Source organism: Taeniopygia guttata, chromosome 13 (genome assembly GCF_048771995.1).
Source record: "Taeniopygia guttata chromosome 13, bTaeGut7.mat, whole genome shotgun sequence".
Taxonomy (NCBI): Eukaryota; Metazoa; Chordata; class Aves; order Passeriformes; family Estrildidae; genus Taeniopygia; species Taeniopygia guttata.
Genome location: NC_133038.1, coordinates 10,085,293 through 10,102,564, shown reverse-complemented (window position 1 = coordinate 10,102,564; position 17,272 = coordinate 10,085,293). Strand labels below are relative to the sequence as shown.

Here is a 17,272-nt window from a genome sequence, read left to right as displayed (position 1 = left end):
TATTTCATGTCCTGGGATAAGTGGTATTTCCCTTAAAGCCTCAGCTTCCAGAATCCACAATGATAACACAACGCTCCTCCCTGGCACTGCAGCAGCCCCAGAGCCCTCCTGGGCTGACAAGGAATCTCCTCCCCACAGGCACAACCTGCTTTCCACAGCAGCATGAGGAGATTTGGGGAGCAGAGCATCAGCAGAGGTGAGCAGAACACCACCATCCCTCCCCTGCTCAGCCCAGCACGGGCATCTCCAGCTCCTCTGTGTGCAGAGGGACTCCAGAGGAGCAGGAATCTCCAGAGTGCAGAGCATCCACCACTCTCCCCCTGGGCTTCTGCCCCAGTGACCCCAGCTCAGCTTCTGGATCCTGATCCTGATCCTGATCCAGAGCAGAGCCCACTGGCACAGACGGGAACAGCAGCTTGGAGGAACCCACACACAATTCACACAATTCCAAATCCATGCACAATTCCAAACCCAAAGCCTTGTGTGCCTGGGCACAGCAACCAGGCTAAGATCTAGCCAGAAACACCTTTGTCCATAGGGGAGAATTAGTCAAATCATGTTTTCAATATGTTTTAAGGAAGAGGTGAATTAGCTCCAAGATTTACAATCTCATCATTCTCTGCTTGAAAAGGTTTCATCAATCCACAGCCATGCCAGCAATATTCCCTCTTTTCTCTCACACAGCCAGACCCCATTTCCTCCTCACCCCTTCACACCTGGATAATCGTTTTTGCTTCCCCTTCCCAGATTTATTGCTGGGGGGTTTTAGGAGGGCAGGGGCTGGCAGGGCAGGGGCTGGGGCTGCTGTGGGATTCTTGCCTCTTGACTCTGCCACTGCTGCGAACACTGGCAGCACTCAAATCAAGGTGCAGAATTTACCCGGTGCCACCAGTGGTGCAAAATGATGGGGTCAGAGATTTTTTTTTTTTTTTTTTTTTTTTTTTTTTTTTTTTTTTTTTTGTGCTCAGGAATTTGAGTCTCTCAGCTTTGGGCTGGTTTCCAGCACAAAATACAGCATGATTATATATTTTTATGTTTTCTTCTATAAAAGCTTTTTTAAAATCACATTTTCTTCCATTATCTCTTTATTTGCCAATTTCCAAAACCATAGACATCCAATTTCTCTGCCCGCCTGTCCTTCCAGCAGTACTTCACTGCAAAGAACACAACCGGTAACAAAGCAACACTTTCACCAACCGCCTTCTATTTCTTTTCAAAAGCACCCAGCTGATAGATTTGAAGGCCAGTAAGATTTTATGCAACCTTCTGGAAAAGCTGCTCTTTAGGGAGTCTCCATCTTCTGTCCTTTCCTTGTTAAATTGCATTTGCCCATGACTCATACCAGGGCTCCCACTCAGAAACGTGTCTGCCCTCGGAGACAAACACACCTAAGAAAAATGATCGGCCTCAGAGCTCTCGGAGGGAGGAATCCTTCCTGGAGAAAGAAATCTCTCTGCTTTTGTATCTGCGGTAACATACATTGTTTGTATTAGCACTAAATAAATAAACAACGGGGTTTTCTTTTCAGTGTTGTGCAAGCTTTGAAATACACACGCCATAAATAGGGCAGGAAATGAGCAGGGCCTTGGTGTGTACTCTGCAGATGACTCCTTACAGATATTAAAATACATCATTAATGCATTTTCAGGAGAGCAACCTCTCTGGGAGGCTCCGGGGGCACCGCAGGGCTGAGCCCCACCTGGAGCGGGGATTCCGCCCGTGCCCAGCGGAGCTGGGGCTGGGGAGGGCGTGAAAGATTAAATGTGAAAGAGAAAATTTCATTCATCACATTGCTATATAACGTTCCTGCTTCAGCCCAGTAGCAAAAACTGTGTTTTTATAGGCAAACGGTTGCACAAGTGTTGGTTTTTTAATCCTTTTTCAACGCAATACAATGTATTTCCTCAAGAAAATCTACGATCCTTCCAGTAAGGGCAGGGCTCTGGGGCAGCCCGGCACGAGCAGAGCAGCAGCGCTGGGTGGGGACGGGTGGGGAGCCCGGGGCCAGCGCCCCCAAAAAGCTGAACGGGGGCAGAGCTGCGGAGCATCAATGGCCATCAAACGGGAGAGCGGCTGGCGCTGGGCGGGTGCGGGAACCTGCGGCTCTCCCCCACCTCCTCGGGAGAGAAGAGCCGTGAAACAAACCCGCAGGTTGCACATCCATCGCTCGGGGTGGGGCCGTGCTCGCATTTCCACCCGGGCACCGCCACGAGCGCCGGGCACGGGGGACGGACACGGGCGTGTGACGATGCTGCGGAGAACGGAACGAGCCGCGGCTCTCAGCACCGGCAAAGGCGGCCGAGCGCTAACGGAGAGCCCTTCCCACGGTTTCACTCCCGGTCACACACCCCAAAAGCGGTTCTGGGGACCGCCAAACCTCCAGCCGAACGTGCCCCTGCCCCGCCCCGGCTCCCGGCCAGAGGCGCTGCCCGCTCTGCCGCCCCTCGCCCCGCTCCCGGCGGGATAAGGTCGCCCGGGGGTGCGGCTGGGGATGCCCGAGGGGCCGGGGGCACCCTCCCGGCTGCTCCCCGGGATCGTGCCCGCAGGGGAGGGGGCTCGGCGGTGCCCCCCGGCCGTCGGGTGCCCCCAACCCCCGCGTTACCTCCAGCCCCGGGCGGGGGGCGCGGTGCATGCGCAGCCGCCGCTGCCCTTCATTCATAAAAAAAAAAAAAAAAAAAAAAAAAAAGGGGAATAAAAAAAAAAAAAAACCCAAAAAAAAAAGAAAACGGGAGCCGCATCCGCGCTCCCCTCCAGCCCCCATTCATAAAACGCAGCGGAGCATGCGCGGTGCCGCCGCGGTGCCCACCCATTCATAGAGTCGGGCGGCCGCGCAGGCGCAGGAGCGGCCGCTGCCCTCCCATTCATAAAATAGCCATTTTCCCAGGCGGGCGGGCGGGCGGCGCAGCGCCGCTGACAGCGCCGCGCTCGGTGCTGTGCCCGCGGTCTGCCCCGCTCTGCCCGGCTCTGCCCCGGCTCCTGCCGCTCCTCCGGGGCCGGCCCCTCGCTCTGGGATTAACTCGCCTCTGGAGACATGGTCCTGGCCGAATTACTTAAAGTAAGTACGAGATCGGGGCTTGCGAGAGCAATTGTTAAGTGTTTTAAGTAGGAAAAGCCAAGCCTGCTCCCCGAGGGAAAATCCTGCGCTCGTTCTGGATGTGTTGGGCTGCTCCTTACAGATCGCTGATCATGAGCGTATTTCTGGCGATGACTTTTCTAACAGTGATTAGCTATAATTACCGACAGTGGAGAGCTGCCTGGTGCTTCCCAGCCTAGAGGAGACTTGGCATTCTGGAGAAATATCCTGTTCCTTGCAGAATTTCCATTTGTGTCCCTGCGTCTCTGATTTATACCTCTTTTCTGTGTTCTCCCATCAACATCTGCATTTGCTGTACATATATGGCAGGCAGGTTTCAGCACACTTGGGTCGGGCTTGTTTGCAGGCATTTCCAGCAGAATAAGTGGCTTTTTTCTGCTGATGGGATGTCTTCTCCTCCATCCCTCCTTCCTTCCCCGAAAAGGAGCATAAATACATGGTCACCTGGGCTGACAAGTCAGAATTGGATCTTTCTTGCTTTGGAATGGATTATCCGCATTTCCTCTCTTTTCCAAAGCCCTGTCTTGTGAGTGTCAAGTAGTTTTTAGCTGTCTCCATAATAGGACACTTCGGAAATCAGCCACTCATGTGTCAGACCTTTCCTGCATGACCTTTGCTCTTCACATTTTATTTCATACAAGCCTTTTTTTCTTTTTTTTTGGCCTCAGTGCCTTATTCCATCACTGTTCTTCCCTGTCTTGCTGTACACTTGTTTTAAATCTGGATGGATGCTGTATTTTAAAGGCTAGATGAGTAATAAAAATGTGTACCTGGAATAACTTCACCTAATATATGAAATATTTTATGTATGGAGGCAAAACCTGTGCTGGCTGCTCCTTCCTACCAACTGCGTAGCAAAGATAAGGCAGGATTTTATTTTCTGGTACAGTCCTGGCGTCACAGGAGAAAGACAAGCCTAGAGACGACATGTTCTGAAAATTCATTATCAGGAGGGGAATGGAAAAAGCAGAAAGGGCCATATAAAAGGCACAAAGGTCTCAGAGGAAAGCAGGAGTGGGAATGCAAACCTTGGAAATGGCAGTGCAAAGGAATATCACGGGGGAAAAGGCTTCCCTCTTTCACCTCCAGTTACCGAGGGTCTGATTTCTTCATTTAAGTCCTGTGTAGCCCCAAGTTTTTCTTTAAAGGGTGAAGGAGAGAAGGAAAAGCATCCCTGCATTATCCAGAGTGGAAAAGGCACGTTCTAGATTCTTTTAAACTTCTCCAGCTGCTGCCTTTCCTCCATACCATGCCAGGGGGACACTATGGCAAGAAATTGCTGTTTAATTAGCTAAAGAGGAACCCAGCTTTCCCAATATTAAAGCTTCCCCTCTCTGCCTTTATTTGGGGTTAAAGAATAAAGCCCCAATTTGTGCATGGAATCACAATGATCCTGATGCCTGGCTTCCCCCTTGTCCATATAAAAATGACTGATAGCAGGAGGAGGGGTTGCTCTCAGTTATTGGAACCCCACTGGGGATGTCTCGTTGATAAATGTGCCCTTTTCCATGGGCTACTGTGTGTTCCCTTGCTGGAAGGGACTCTATATTGGGATTATAAAATTAAAAGGACCATTTCTGAATACTGCAGTCCTTTTGAAATGCTCCATGAGGTATGTGCAGGGGAGAAATTATTTGTTCTCCTCCTGAAACAGCAAAACAAAAGCTGTTTTCCTGGAATCATGACTAATTCCCAAATCGTACTGGGGAATGCAACATCTCAAAAAGCAATTCCTACCCCCCCCCAAAAAAAAAAATTCTGTTCTCAGTCGGTGAAATAAAATTCACATACCTTACAACACTACAGCAATAATTAATTACCAGTTCTGACAGTTTTCATAAAATTAAACGTGAAAGAAAAAAAATTCATTCATCACATTGCTATATAACTTTCCTGCTTCAGCCCAGTAGTAAAACTGTGTTTTTATAGGCAAACGGTTGCACAAGTGTTGGGTTTTTAATCCTTTTTCAATGTATTTCCACAAGAAAATCTACAATCCTTCCAATAAGTTTATCATTTAGTACCATTAGTTTAATAGATCATATCTGAGCTTAGTTTTCTGACCTTAAAAGAAATGTTTTTGTCCAGTAAAAGGCTTTGACTGAGAAATCCAAGTCCCCAGAGATCTGAATGCTAGTGGGCCAAAATGTGCTTTATTCGCTCGCACCATAGGAACAGACTTTAGCTGGACAGAGACAGCTTCTTGGAAGTCTACAGGTCTCATTTCCCAGCTCCTGAATTTCCACGCTCTGGCAAGAATTTTGTGTCTCGTTTTAAAAATGGCAGGTTTCCCTAATAAGCTTTCTAATTTTTTTCCTACCTTATTGCTTGTAGAGAAGATTCTAGCTGGCCTTAGCTAGATAAGGCTGCTAAGGAGGGGAACAAAAAGAACGAGTGCCAATATTTTGTTAATATTAATACACACTTTAGGGGGGAAAAGCATATTTTTCCTTTTTTTTGAAGCATTTACGGCTCGACTCAAAATCCAGACAGCCGAACTCAGCCTTAATGAACTCCAACCTTATGAATTATTCTTAATCCCACATTAAAAACATGTGCTTGCTGCGAGGTCTCCTTTAACTACCTCTGAGTGTAGTCTTCCTCATTAAAAGCTTTAATTGCAGCCTTTGGCTTGCGCCAGGAGCAGGGTGTCCCATGTCACTGCTGGCAGGCCTGGACAAGAGGATGTCCTCAATCCCAAACCAAGGCGGGGCAGAATTTGTTCCCTTGCCTCCAGCTGCTCTGCTGGGCCCGGGGGAGCAAATCCTTTATTGATCACTCGGGTGGGAGCCTGTCCTGCCCAGTGCTCAGGTGCAGCTCTGCCCAGCCCTTCTAGAGGAGTGCTTTTTAACCAAAAACTGCTTTTTAACCAAAAACTGCTTTTTAACCAAGCCACCAGAGGAGACAGACTGCTGGTGACAGATCAGATTTGGCACTGGCTGCCATCGACTCTGAGCTGTGCTGCCTAGCACAGGCCTGGAAATGTTTCTGCCCACCCCTGGCATGATGCTGCTTCCAATGTATTGCTTTCAATTATGATCATTTCCTGTGTTAAGACTAAATATTCTGTGCTTTTCTTGTTTTCTTCCCCTTGCACCATTTCAGTATTTTCAGAAATTCGTGTGTCCCAGACAGCAAAGGAAATAAAGCCATTTCTGCAGTGCATTTCCTGCAGCTATTGCAGCCTCTGTGTCAGTGTCAGTGAGTGACTGTCACAACTCCTCCAGAGACAAATTCAACTTTTGCATTGGTAATGGGGTCACAGCATGGTTTGGGATGGAAGGGACCCTAAAGCTCATCCCATTCCACCCCAGCCATGGCAAGGACCCTTCCACTGTCCCAGGGGCTCCCAGCCACATCCAGCCTGGCCTTGGGCACTGCCAGGGATGCAGGGGCAGTCCCAGCTGCTCTGGGCACCTGTGCCAGGGCTGCCCACCCTCACAGGAAACAATTTCTTCCTAAAATTTAATCTAGCCCAGGTGTAGTATCAGTGACCGAGGGAAGGTGTGATCCCTCTGTAGGTGCCAAGACTCGGAGTTGTCTGGTCTGACCCAAAGCAGATCCCCAAAAGAGCAGCTCAGCTCTTACCCCATCCCAGTGCAGGGCTCAGCCTTTCAGCAGTCCGTGGCAATTGCTCCATCCCTTCTTCACAGAAGCTTCTGATGCTTCAACAGTTGGGAAACTCTTGGAAACCTGTGATTGAAAACTCATGTTGAAGCATCAAATTTGCTTTATTCCCTTTACAGTTGGACTTGATGATCTTAAAGGTCTTTTCCAACCTTAACAACTCTATTGTAAGGAGGTGGTTTTTTGTGCACCAGTGCTCTCCATGCCCCCAGCACCATTACAACCGTTTTCATTTATGAGATATATAAATATAATGGTCCTGGAGATGGCCACCAGCCCCTGGCAAAGGGCAGCAGGGCAGCACTGGCAGGCTCAGCAGCTCCCTGATGTTCCAGGGCACAGTCCAGGCTCCAGAAAGGAGCCACCAGAGATGTCACAGGACACAGAGGGGACAATCCAGTGCCAGCAACCCCAGGAGAAATCTTGGTTTGCTGAGGCAAACAGCTCCTCCTGCCCTCGGTGCTGTCAGACACAACAGAAGGGACAGGCTGCTCAGGAGGTGTCATTAAGGTGGAATTAATTAGGGAGAGCTAAGTGGCCCCTGATCTGGAGCACACAGCTGACAGACACAAGGGTTTGGTGGCTGCATCGCTTCCCTGCCCACCCCGGGGTCTCTCAGCAAACACAGCCCAAGCAGCACATTTGGGGCTTTTTGGCTTTCTGTGACATTTGAGATTCCCTTTAGACATTTCCATGGAAGAGCTTGTGTCCAAAAAGGGTTGGGCAGAGCTGTGGGACCTTGTGCCTGGTTCTGGCTGCAGAGGAGGAGCTCGTGGAAGCTTTTCCTGTTTTCCTGCTGCCTGCACTGGGGATGTGGCAGTCCCGGGTTGCCCAGGATTGCTTCCCCATGGGACCCTCCTCTGGACTTAAGTCCCTTACTCTTATTATTCTTTTATTACCACAAACATCTAGAATATTGTTAAACATGTGAGAAAGAACTTATTAAAATTATTAACCAGTGGGTGACTCAGATGGTTATGAACATTTTATGTTTCTGCACTCACTGGATTTTTAAGTCAAGATCCATTTTGTTTTTCAGTTTCTGGAAGATTTGTTGTCCGACTCCACTCTGAAAATAAAGATATTAGACCCTTATTCTTTCAAAACTTGTTCTGAAGATGTTAATGAGAATGAGTTGTCCTGAGGGTTGACGTGACTTTCTCATGGAATTGCCTACAAGGATAAAATGATGTAGGAAAATCCAAAATCCTACTAAAACATAACATGCCTTTTGTTTTAATTTCATCTGATTTCAAAACCCTACAAAACTTCTGAGTCTGAAATAATACCAAAACACTTTACAATAACAGTTGGTTTCCTACAACTTTAGGACTTGCAATTACCCAGTACAACAGTAATTTTAAATTGGCCATATCTTGATGAAGAGATGGAACAAACACTGCAACACGTGTATGAACTTGACTTTTGAGTCCAATTTTACTCCCTTGGAAGGAAGTATATTTTGACTTGAAAATTGTATGTGGTGAGTGATTGTACAGTCATGGGGGAAGAGAATTTTTTTCTCTACATGGGAGTTTGCTGCCTTGAAAAGAACCTCATTGTTTGCCTCTAAAGAATGAAAAATTCCCTATGTAAGAATACAGTCATGGCTTTTTCTTCCTGTTGTCTACTTTAAGAAAATTATCTGTACAGTTGCAAACAGTGAATTTGTGCCTGTGTTAATGCTGTAATACATCTGTAATTACCTGTGATCAAAAATTAATTAATTTTGTGTGCTGTATGGCTTTTTTTCCTCAATTGAAATGCAATTTACAGTCAGGATTAGTGCAGTGGACAGCAAAGATCCTTAAGGTTGCACCCCTCAGCTTTTGTCCTCTTTCAAGGTCTAAAGTGCAGCTGGGTTACCCCAGACATTAATTTTGATTTGGGATCTGGCTGGGAGAAGCTGTATAAATTCGGTTTATAAGGTACTAGCGTTGCTGCTGAAGGCAACGTTATCCTTGTGAGCAAACACCCCACGTGTTTTGGGGGTGGGTTTTGGGGGGAGGTGAAGGAAAGGCTGCCCTGCCTCTGGGTACACATCAGCCAGAAAAGGTCTAGTGGTGACTGGGGGATCATCCAGGGAAGTCATGGGGCCCCACCAGGTATCTACACACTCCACAGGGACAGGCTGGCTTAGGATCTCCTTCTGCCCCAGCACAAAGCCCTACCCAGGATGGGCTGGATTGCTCTGTGCCCTCTGTGCCAGGCAGGTGGGGCACTGTGTGCCTGTCCTGGGCCAGACACGGGGCACTGACAGCTGAGGGAAAGGTGCCCACACACCCAGACACACCCTGGGCACTGCCCTGGCTGGCACCTGGCAGTGCCCAGGGGAGAGGAGGCTCCTGGCAGCACGAGCAGCACCCAGCTCACCCCGAGCCCAGCACTCGAGGTGTTTGACCTGGATCTGTCACCGGCCATCTCGCTGCGCTGCTGCAATTTCTGGTGACAAGGCCAGCAGCAGCAACGTAGTCATGGTCCTTGGAAAATTCCATAAATATCAGAAACATTTGTCTGCTAAGAGCAGCATGAAAGGGGAGAGCAGTTAACTGCAGAAACCTTCTGCTCAGGAGAGAGAGGGCAGGGCAGAAAGTGGAGGACCACATGTCCAAGCACCTAAACCTATCAGGGTGGACATCTGTGGTGGTTTAAAGGTGATCTTGATTGAGCCAAAATGACATTGTGGCCAGAGCAGGGCTCTGGGAATGGGAAGAGCTGGGTCTTGTTTGGTTGTTTTCCCTCCACAGGCTTTATCCAAGTAGATCCTGTGCCCAGATATCTGCAGGGTCTTTGAGTTCACCATGTCAGGCTTCCCTTCCCCTTGTCCTGCAGAAATAGTTTATCTATTAAAAAGACAATTTGAAACTGTACTACAGTGAAAAAAGAGGATGAAAACACCTGACGTGTGGTGTTTAGTCCAGGGTCCCTCTCCTTTCTGTGGTAATTAACTGAAATCTTGATTAGCACTATCTCAGATAAGCCATCTTTAACATCTGCCTTGTCTGTGCATGATGGGGATGTTTGAGGAGTGGCCTGGCTCTAATCCTTCCCCAGACTAATCTGGTGACACCATTTCTGTGTGATGGCATCACTGGCCCTGGACCACAGCAGAGTTAATGCCACCTCCAGGGGCTCCCACGCTGCCACCAGCAATGCAGAACGCCCTCGCTGTGCCACCCTGGGCAGGCAGAGGTGCCACCCTGGGGACAGGCAGCACCAGCTCACTGCCTGGGCTGGGCAGCTCTGCTCCACACACGTGCTGCCACACAGGGCAGCACCTTAAAACAAATGGTTCTCCGTGGATCCAGTGGAAATCTGGTGAATGCAGCAGATTCCCAAGAGCTGGTAACAAGTGGGAGTGAGCAGAGAGCCCTGGAGGGGCCACAAAGGCAGGGCTGGCAGGGCCAGGAGGAGCTGCAGCGCCCTGCAGCACTGCCACCATTTCCTCCAGCTACCTTCCATCTAAGATCAGCTCTGCTGCACTTACTCTTGGCAACCAAAACAGCTGCATCTCTCTCCTTTAAAAAAAAACACCAAAACAACAAAAAAAACCCCAGTGGAATCAAAGTCTCCCTGCAAATGTAACACGCAGCCGATACAGAACTGATGATTTTGCTAAACTCTGACTTGCAGCAAATACTTTTTATATCATGACACTGGATGCTGATGCACAAAAGAAAATCAAGTTCTTTTCCCTCTGCACACACCATAGTTGTCAGAATCATTGCTTCTCTTTGTTTTTTACATACAGTAACTAGCAAGAGATGCTTTATAAACCCTCTTGTTCCTCCAGTCAGGATGTCAATGAGCTATGAATAATGAAATGAAAAAAAATCCAAATGAATGGCTAAGACCCAGCAGAGAATTTGAACTGGGGAAGCAAGGCAGCATAAGGGCTGCATGACAATAATGATCATTACTGCTAAGAAAGCAGTTCTTCCCGTGGTACAGGGGACACGGGGGGCCCGGCAGGCCGGACCCGGCATGTGCCCGTCCTGCCCTCCCGCTGATCCCGGGAGCACTGGCGCTTCTCCAGCCCCAATGCCAAGTGATCCATCAGAGCAACGATTTACAAACGCAAGAGTGGACTCTGGTGGCATTTTTCAGGGGGTAAAAATGGGCTTCCCTTTCTTCTCCCAGGAATGCGGAATCAGGTCTTGCTCCGATTTTTGTCGTGTTCATTTTAGGGGAGATGTGCTCTCGCAGAAGTGCACACACATTTACACACACACACTTCTCGTGCATTATTTGGTTGTAGCTGGATGCAGTTTTTTCCTTTTTCCCACTGCTGTGATATTGAAAGTCATAGAATCACAGAATCATTTGGTCGGAAAAGACCTTTAGGATCATCGAGCCCAGCTGTTAAACCAGCACTGCCAAGACCAAAGCTTTCACGCTGTTGGAGAAGGTTAATTTATTTGTTGAACACAAACAACTGGCAATGCCTTAAGCTGTTCACTACTTCCTTTTTCTTGATACCAGCAGCTTTTCCCCTCCTGCGACCAAAGCTTTACTCACCCCTTCTTTCAACCGATCTCCAGCATTATATTATTTATGAATAAAGGTCACCCCGTGAGGAAATGGCACATCTACTAGAAAACAATGTGCACTTTCTAAATTTGAACCGAGTCGTTTCCGTTCTTTGATTTAAGTTTAGTTACTTCCTGTGGTTTCTTGTCCTACGCCACTGCTGAATCTTTGGATTGACTCCAGGATAAATTGCACTCTTTCAATGAAATTAGAAACTGCGGCGCTGACGGCTCAGCCAGGGCAGCTGGTAAACAGCATTTCAGCTGAATATTAGTGCACTTAGTGGGCTGCACGAGTGTCTCATTACCTGGGTGAGGTGATGGATCCGGCCTGAGCCATGGGGGTGTTCTCCTGGGAGCTGCACCCTTGGCTCCCACCCTGGTTTGCCTCCAGACAAGGTGCTGAGCAAGCACTTCCACCTCCCCTGGGAGGGATGAAGGAGCGTCTGGAACCAGCGGCTCCTGATGGAGAGGGGACACTTCCTCACCAAAATCAATCCATCCTCCCACTGGCAGATCCTTGGTTAGCACGGACAGGTGCTCAGCCCCATGCTCAAAGGCATCCTTGTACCAGGCCAACGCTTCCACAAGCCACAATCCTGCATCAGGCTTTTTAGGGATCAGGGTCAACTGGGGAAAGCCTCCAAAGTTTAGAGAAATCATTTCAGGAAATTTGCTGACAAAACCACATGTAAATGTACACCAGAAGCCCCAAGATTTGCTTTCCCTCTGTAAAACCATGAGTGAGCTCTTCAGGAGCCTGGAATGACCACAGCGCTCCCAGGGCTGGAAGAGCTATAGATGGCCAGGTCAGGGAGAGGGATATGGTAGCAAAGGAGGAGTGAGGCACTTTGTACCCGAGTGCTCTGCCTTCTCAGACACAAGTTTACCTTACAAGACCCTCAGCACAACAACCAGCCTCAGCAAAGAGCCCTTTTGGGCCAGGTTTGCAGGACACCGCAATAACAGTGCGCTCTCTCTCCCTCTCCCCCATCCCTTTTCTTTCTCCTTCCCTTCTCCCAGGACACTTGAGCACAGGTTTCCCCCCAGCAGTCAGCCAGATTTCTCAATGGAGCCCCGGATCCCCCACAACATCACCGTTGTCCCCAACTCTGCCATGGTGCAGCCCTTGCTGGACAGTCGGATCCCCTACGGGCGGCTGCAGCACCCGCTGACCATCCTGCCCATCGACCAGATGAAGACCACCCACATCGAGAACGACTACACCGACAACCCCAGCGCCTCCCAGCCGCCGGCCCAGAAGCGTCCCCGAGCCCCCCACGAACCGGGCTCGACCGGGCAGCACCCGCAGCGCTGCGAGCAGGATGTCACCCACCCCTGGATCTCCTTCAGTGGGCGCCCCAGCTCCATCAGCAGCAGCAGCAGCACGTCCTCAGACCAAAGGCTCCTGGACCACATGGCCCCGGTGCCCGTGGCGGAGCAGTCGTCCCCCTGCGCCGTTCGCATCCAGCCCAAGGCCATCAACTGCAAACCCCTGGAGCTGAAGGGCCCCGCGTCTCAGGAGCTGGACAAGCACTTCCTGCTGTGCGAGGCCTGTGGGAAATGCAAGTGCAAGGAGTGCGCCCTGCCCCGGACTCTGCCCTCGTGCTGGGTGTGCAACCAGGAGTGCCTGTGCTCGGCGCAGAACCTGGTCAACTACTCCACCTGCATGTGCCTGGTCAAGGGCGTCTTCTACCACTGCACCAACGAGGACGACGAGGGCACGTGCGCCGATCACCCCTGCTCCTGCTCCCACTCCAACTGCTGCGCCCGCTGGTCCTTCATGGGCGCCCTGTCCCTGGTGCTGCCCTGCCTGCTCTGCTACCTGCCGGCCACCGGCTGCGTCAAGCTGTCCCAGAGATGCTACGACCAGGTGAGCCGGCCCGGATGCAGGTGCAAAAACACAAACAGTGTCATTTGCAAGGCATTGCCCGAGAGCAAAGGGGCAGAAAAGCCCTTTTAATAGTTTGGGAGGACGGAATTGGGAGGCTGTTCCGCGGAGCAGGGTGGTGTTGGCTCTGTTTAACAACCTGTGTTCTGAGGAGAGCGTCAGCCTCTCGCCTTCGGAGAAAGCGGAAGCAACTATTTCCACAGACTGAAGCACTTTGGGTTATTCAGGGTTTTTGGAACTGGTCGCAGTTTAAATAGATGGGGCCAAAGGAGGAATGTTAGTAATGCAGAGGGAAGGCTGCAAACCCATGTACACCATGAAGTACAGCTGCTGAAATCTCCCAGCTTGGACAGACGGCTGCTCACCAGGCCTGCACACCACAGGAACCATTAACTGCTCGCTCGGCAGGCACCGCCTCACAACCAATCCCCCATTCCCAGCTGCAAAAAGCTGCTTTGGATTCAGATTCAGGGCGGGCTACTTGCTTCCTGTCTCCTTCCAAACCCCAGCTCGCTCCCAGCAGCCTGCTGAAGGTGATGGGGGAACTCCCTGCACCCTCCTTCCCTCCTAGTCACCACTCCAAGGGCTGGTTGCACACAAAGTACGTGTTTCCCAAAAGCTTTCTGTCTCCCTCAAAGATTTTTGGACCACAAGTGAAGCTAGATTTCATTTGTTGAAGGGTCTTCTGCCCTTTGGGTGTATCCCACCTGGCCCCACTGGTTTGGACCCTCTTTGTAAAGCAAGATGGTAGCAGGGCTGCTCCTCCCAGGGGGAATTGCAGCAGGATGTGTTCAGGCAGTTGTATCAACACCGAGTCCTCCTGCCTGTAAGCTGATCCGTGGCATAAGGTTTCACTGGATGGAATATGAATTTTCCCTCCACAGAACAGCCCCTCTCCAGGAGGAAGGGGGCCAGTCCCATTTCCCCCAGGCCCAGCTCGCTCCCCGGTACCGGAGCAAAGGGGAGGTAACCCAAGCCACAAAGCGAAGTCGGGCGGGGTTTGTTCCCTAAACCTCTTAAGCTCTGGTAAGAAGTCACACAAACCTAAGTGTACGATGCACATAGATGTATTTTTCTAGGGATCTCAATCCAGTACCTCCCCTCCTGGAACAAGCTTTCTTTGCTCATTAGATACTAAGATTTGTTTTTGTCTTGGGGGTAAATGGCATTTGCTTGAAGTACAGCACATTCCCCCACCCCTATTGCTGCTGTTTGACTTTTGCCTCTTCTGTACAAAAGTGTCTTTTTAAATGTAAAGAATGCTTTTAGTGTTTATTTTAGTGTTAACACACACTAGGGAAAGCCAGGGGAAGGAGGAGAGTGTAGTTAACAAATGGGCCCGTGGTTTTCAGCATGCAAATATTGGCTCTGTCTGTGCCCTCATCCTGAGGCTGGTTCTGCCTTCCCCAAGGGTGCTGTGACCCCTCTCTCTTGACAACTACAAGGTGCTAAACAAGAATCTTGGTCCAAACATGCAACACTCTAACGAGTAGGTAGGTACTTGTTGCATGCAGAAAACTGACCTAGTCTCTCTTGGTGTTTTTAATTAGAGGAGATGTCCTCAGTAAATGCACAGCAGTGACAGTGAAATGTCATCTCTAATTAGATAAGCAATAGGCAGAGCTCATGTAGCATTTCCAGGAATCCCCTTGGCCTGGTTGTGATGCAGCCACGGGTAGGGGCTGGCAGCAGCGTCCTGATGGGGCTCTGGTGTCTTTGGGTTTCAGAATTCAGCTCAGCTGGATATGACTTGGGGTTTAGCTCAATTGACTTGTAGATATTTATTGAATGGGGGAGTTTAAAAAAAAATAAAACCAACCAACTTTTCTATTTATAACATTTGCTAGCTTGTACATGCTGAATCATATTATAAAAGGATGTAATGCCTGTTACCAGATACCAGTTCCTACAGGGTAGTTAACTGTATGTGGGCACCAGGAAGCAGGTGGGGATCCAGAGCTGTATTTATTATCTTGCACAAATTGGAGGGGAAACGATAAAAGGAAAACCAACCCCAAACTAGCTGAACTGTTGGTTGAATGTATAAGATGTTGTATTTAATAAGAGAAATAATTTTCCTAAGATACAAGCAAGCTAGAAAAGGCCAGCAGGAGAGGTATTTACCTGCTGCCCTCCTCTGCTGGGACCACACATGTCCAAATGGCCTCCACCCAGGGCTGCTTTGCCTTTCTGACCCTCTGGCCCTGGCTGTTCCTGGGGAATCTGTGCTGAAACCCGCGCTGGCAGAGCCCACGGCTTGGCTGCACGGTCCTGTGAGCAAAGGCACGCTGGAATTGTCACCACCGTGCCAACCTGCACTCATGCACCCATCCCAGCGCTCCCAGCCGGGTTTCCTCTCACTGTACATAGCTGTAAACTATTTCTCTGTTGCTTTGTTTGAATTCCCAAGCCCTGTAAGCCGACACACCGTGCTGGAGCCTGCCAAGCCTCGTGGATGTGTTCGAGCAGCGGTCAGCGTGGCAGAGTGACCCTCCCTCCTCCCCTGGGCTCCCAGCACGGCCGCTGGGCTCTGCCCCAGCCCTGCCAGCCCCGGGCATGGCAGGAAGGTGCTGAGCCCTGCCTGGAGCTGGGACAGGGCAGGGCAGGGCAGGGCAGTGCCAGGGGGAGCAGCTCCCGTCAGCGGCATCGCTGTTCCCGCTCTTCCCCATCCAACAATTCCATCTCCCCGCTCCCTCTGAAGGTACTTGGCTCTCCTGCCACCCCAGAGATGTACCAGGGGCACGGTGCCGTGTCACCGTGTCACAGCCCTCCGCTGTGCCAGGGTCAGAGCCCCGCTAACGAAGGGACAGCCGCTAATGAGCAGAGCGCTGCAGCCACGGCGCTGAGGGGCAGCTGTGGGGCAGGAGGGCAGGAGGGCAGGGCAGCTGCCCCTGGGCCCGGTGCCATGCTCTGGAGGAGGAGGAGGAGGATGGCAGGGCACCTGCACTGCTGATTGCTGCAGCTCTGCTAATTGCTGCAGCAGGCTCAGCTCGCCCCTGCCCTCGCAGAACAGCCCAGGCAGCAAGGAGGGGGACCTGAGGGTGCTGGCAATGCCACACCACGTTCCCAGCAGCAGCAGAGTGGCCCCAACAGACAAACACCCCCTCAAGCACAGCCCTGTGCCCAGCAGGTGACAGGAGCAGATCCCACCTTTGGTGCTCCCTGGGCACTGGCTCTGCCACCCTGATGAGCCCTCGCCTTCCCAGCACTGGGTATTCCCTTCCCCTCCCACGCTCAGACACCCTGAGAAATATTTCCCCACCTCCTCTTACCACCCCCTCACATGTACACCCTGAAAAGTTACCACAGAAGGTTTTTCTTTGTATAGAATATTTATTTTGAAGTTCTATTTTAATAGTATTTATTTTAGAAAGTCTACTATTGTAAGAGTTCTTCTGTTTGTGAAGAAAAACAAGTACTGATGAATGTACTGATCTAGAAATTATATATATATAAAAATATATATTGTTAAATATATAAATGGCTGTTGTGGTTCTTTTAAAAAAAAATCCCAAGAATGTTTATAACAATTACTCTAAAAATACAAGCAGAGAGTAGCCCAGAATTGGTTATTTGATGCTTTGCAGCCCTGCCAAGGAGCTCAGGGTGATGCTGGCATTGCTCTGCCCCACAGCCTGGCACATCAGCAATTAATTACCCTCAAATCCCCTGCAGTGGGAAGAGCCAGAACCTCAGTGAGGGGCTCTGTGAGCTTGCAGGAGCAATCCTCTCCTTCCCTGCCCCACTGACAAATGCCAGCCTGGGAGTCAGGCTGCCCCTTCCAGGGGGCTGAGCCCTCAGGGTGACAGGGGACGGGCACCAAAGAGCACCAACCACAAAGTCAGCAGCCCCAGCACTCAGAGGGGCTGTGCCAGCCCATCCCACAGAGCCTCCCTCAGCATTTCACACCCATTTCCAGCTCTCCTGCTTCTCCTTCCCAGGGGCAGAGCAGTGCTGCCCACACCAGAACAGCCCCACCAGGGCCGTGGGTGGGCACAGAGCATCCTCCAGCCCACCCCAAGGCCCCCCCGGACATGGGGGCAGCCAGAACTCTCCCACCTCCTTGGAAAAGGACAAGAAAGTGCCAAGAACCAACTCCCCGAGCCTCTGCTCACCCTGCACAGCCCCTGA

General features: G+C 50.5%; 1 protein-coding gene and 1 long non-coding RNA gene across 4 annotated transcripts in view; one reads left to right on the top strand and one right to left on the bottom strand.

Moving 5' to 3' along the window:
* LOC116808901 (uncharacterized) overlaps window positions 1-6,789 on the bottom strand; it is a 52,562-nt gene extending 45,773 nt beyond the window's left edge. For 2 of the 3 annotated variants that reach the window (XR_012058081.1, XR_004369166.3), the window contains exon 1: window positions 2,603-2,686. This is a non-coding gene — a long non-coding RNA (uncharacterized lncRNA). Of the gene's footprint in view, window positions 1-2,602; window positions 2,687-6,682 lie in introns of those variants that run through there. The other variant, XR_012058082.1, reaches the window with a different exon arrangement.
* Window positions 2,815-16,622, top strand: SPRY4 (sprouty RTK signaling antagonist 4). The gene is made up of 2 exons (XM_030283944.4): window positions 2,815-3,055; window positions 12,274-16,622. The coding sequence occupies exon 2, from the start codon at window positions 12,320-12,322 to the stop codon at window positions 13,211-13,213; it is 894 nt and encodes a 297-aa protein (XP_030139804.2). The 5' UTR covers window positions 2,815-3,055; window positions 12,274-12,319; the 3' UTR covers window positions 13,214-16,622.
* The last annotated feature ends 650 nt before the right edge of the window (window positions 16,623-17,272 follow it).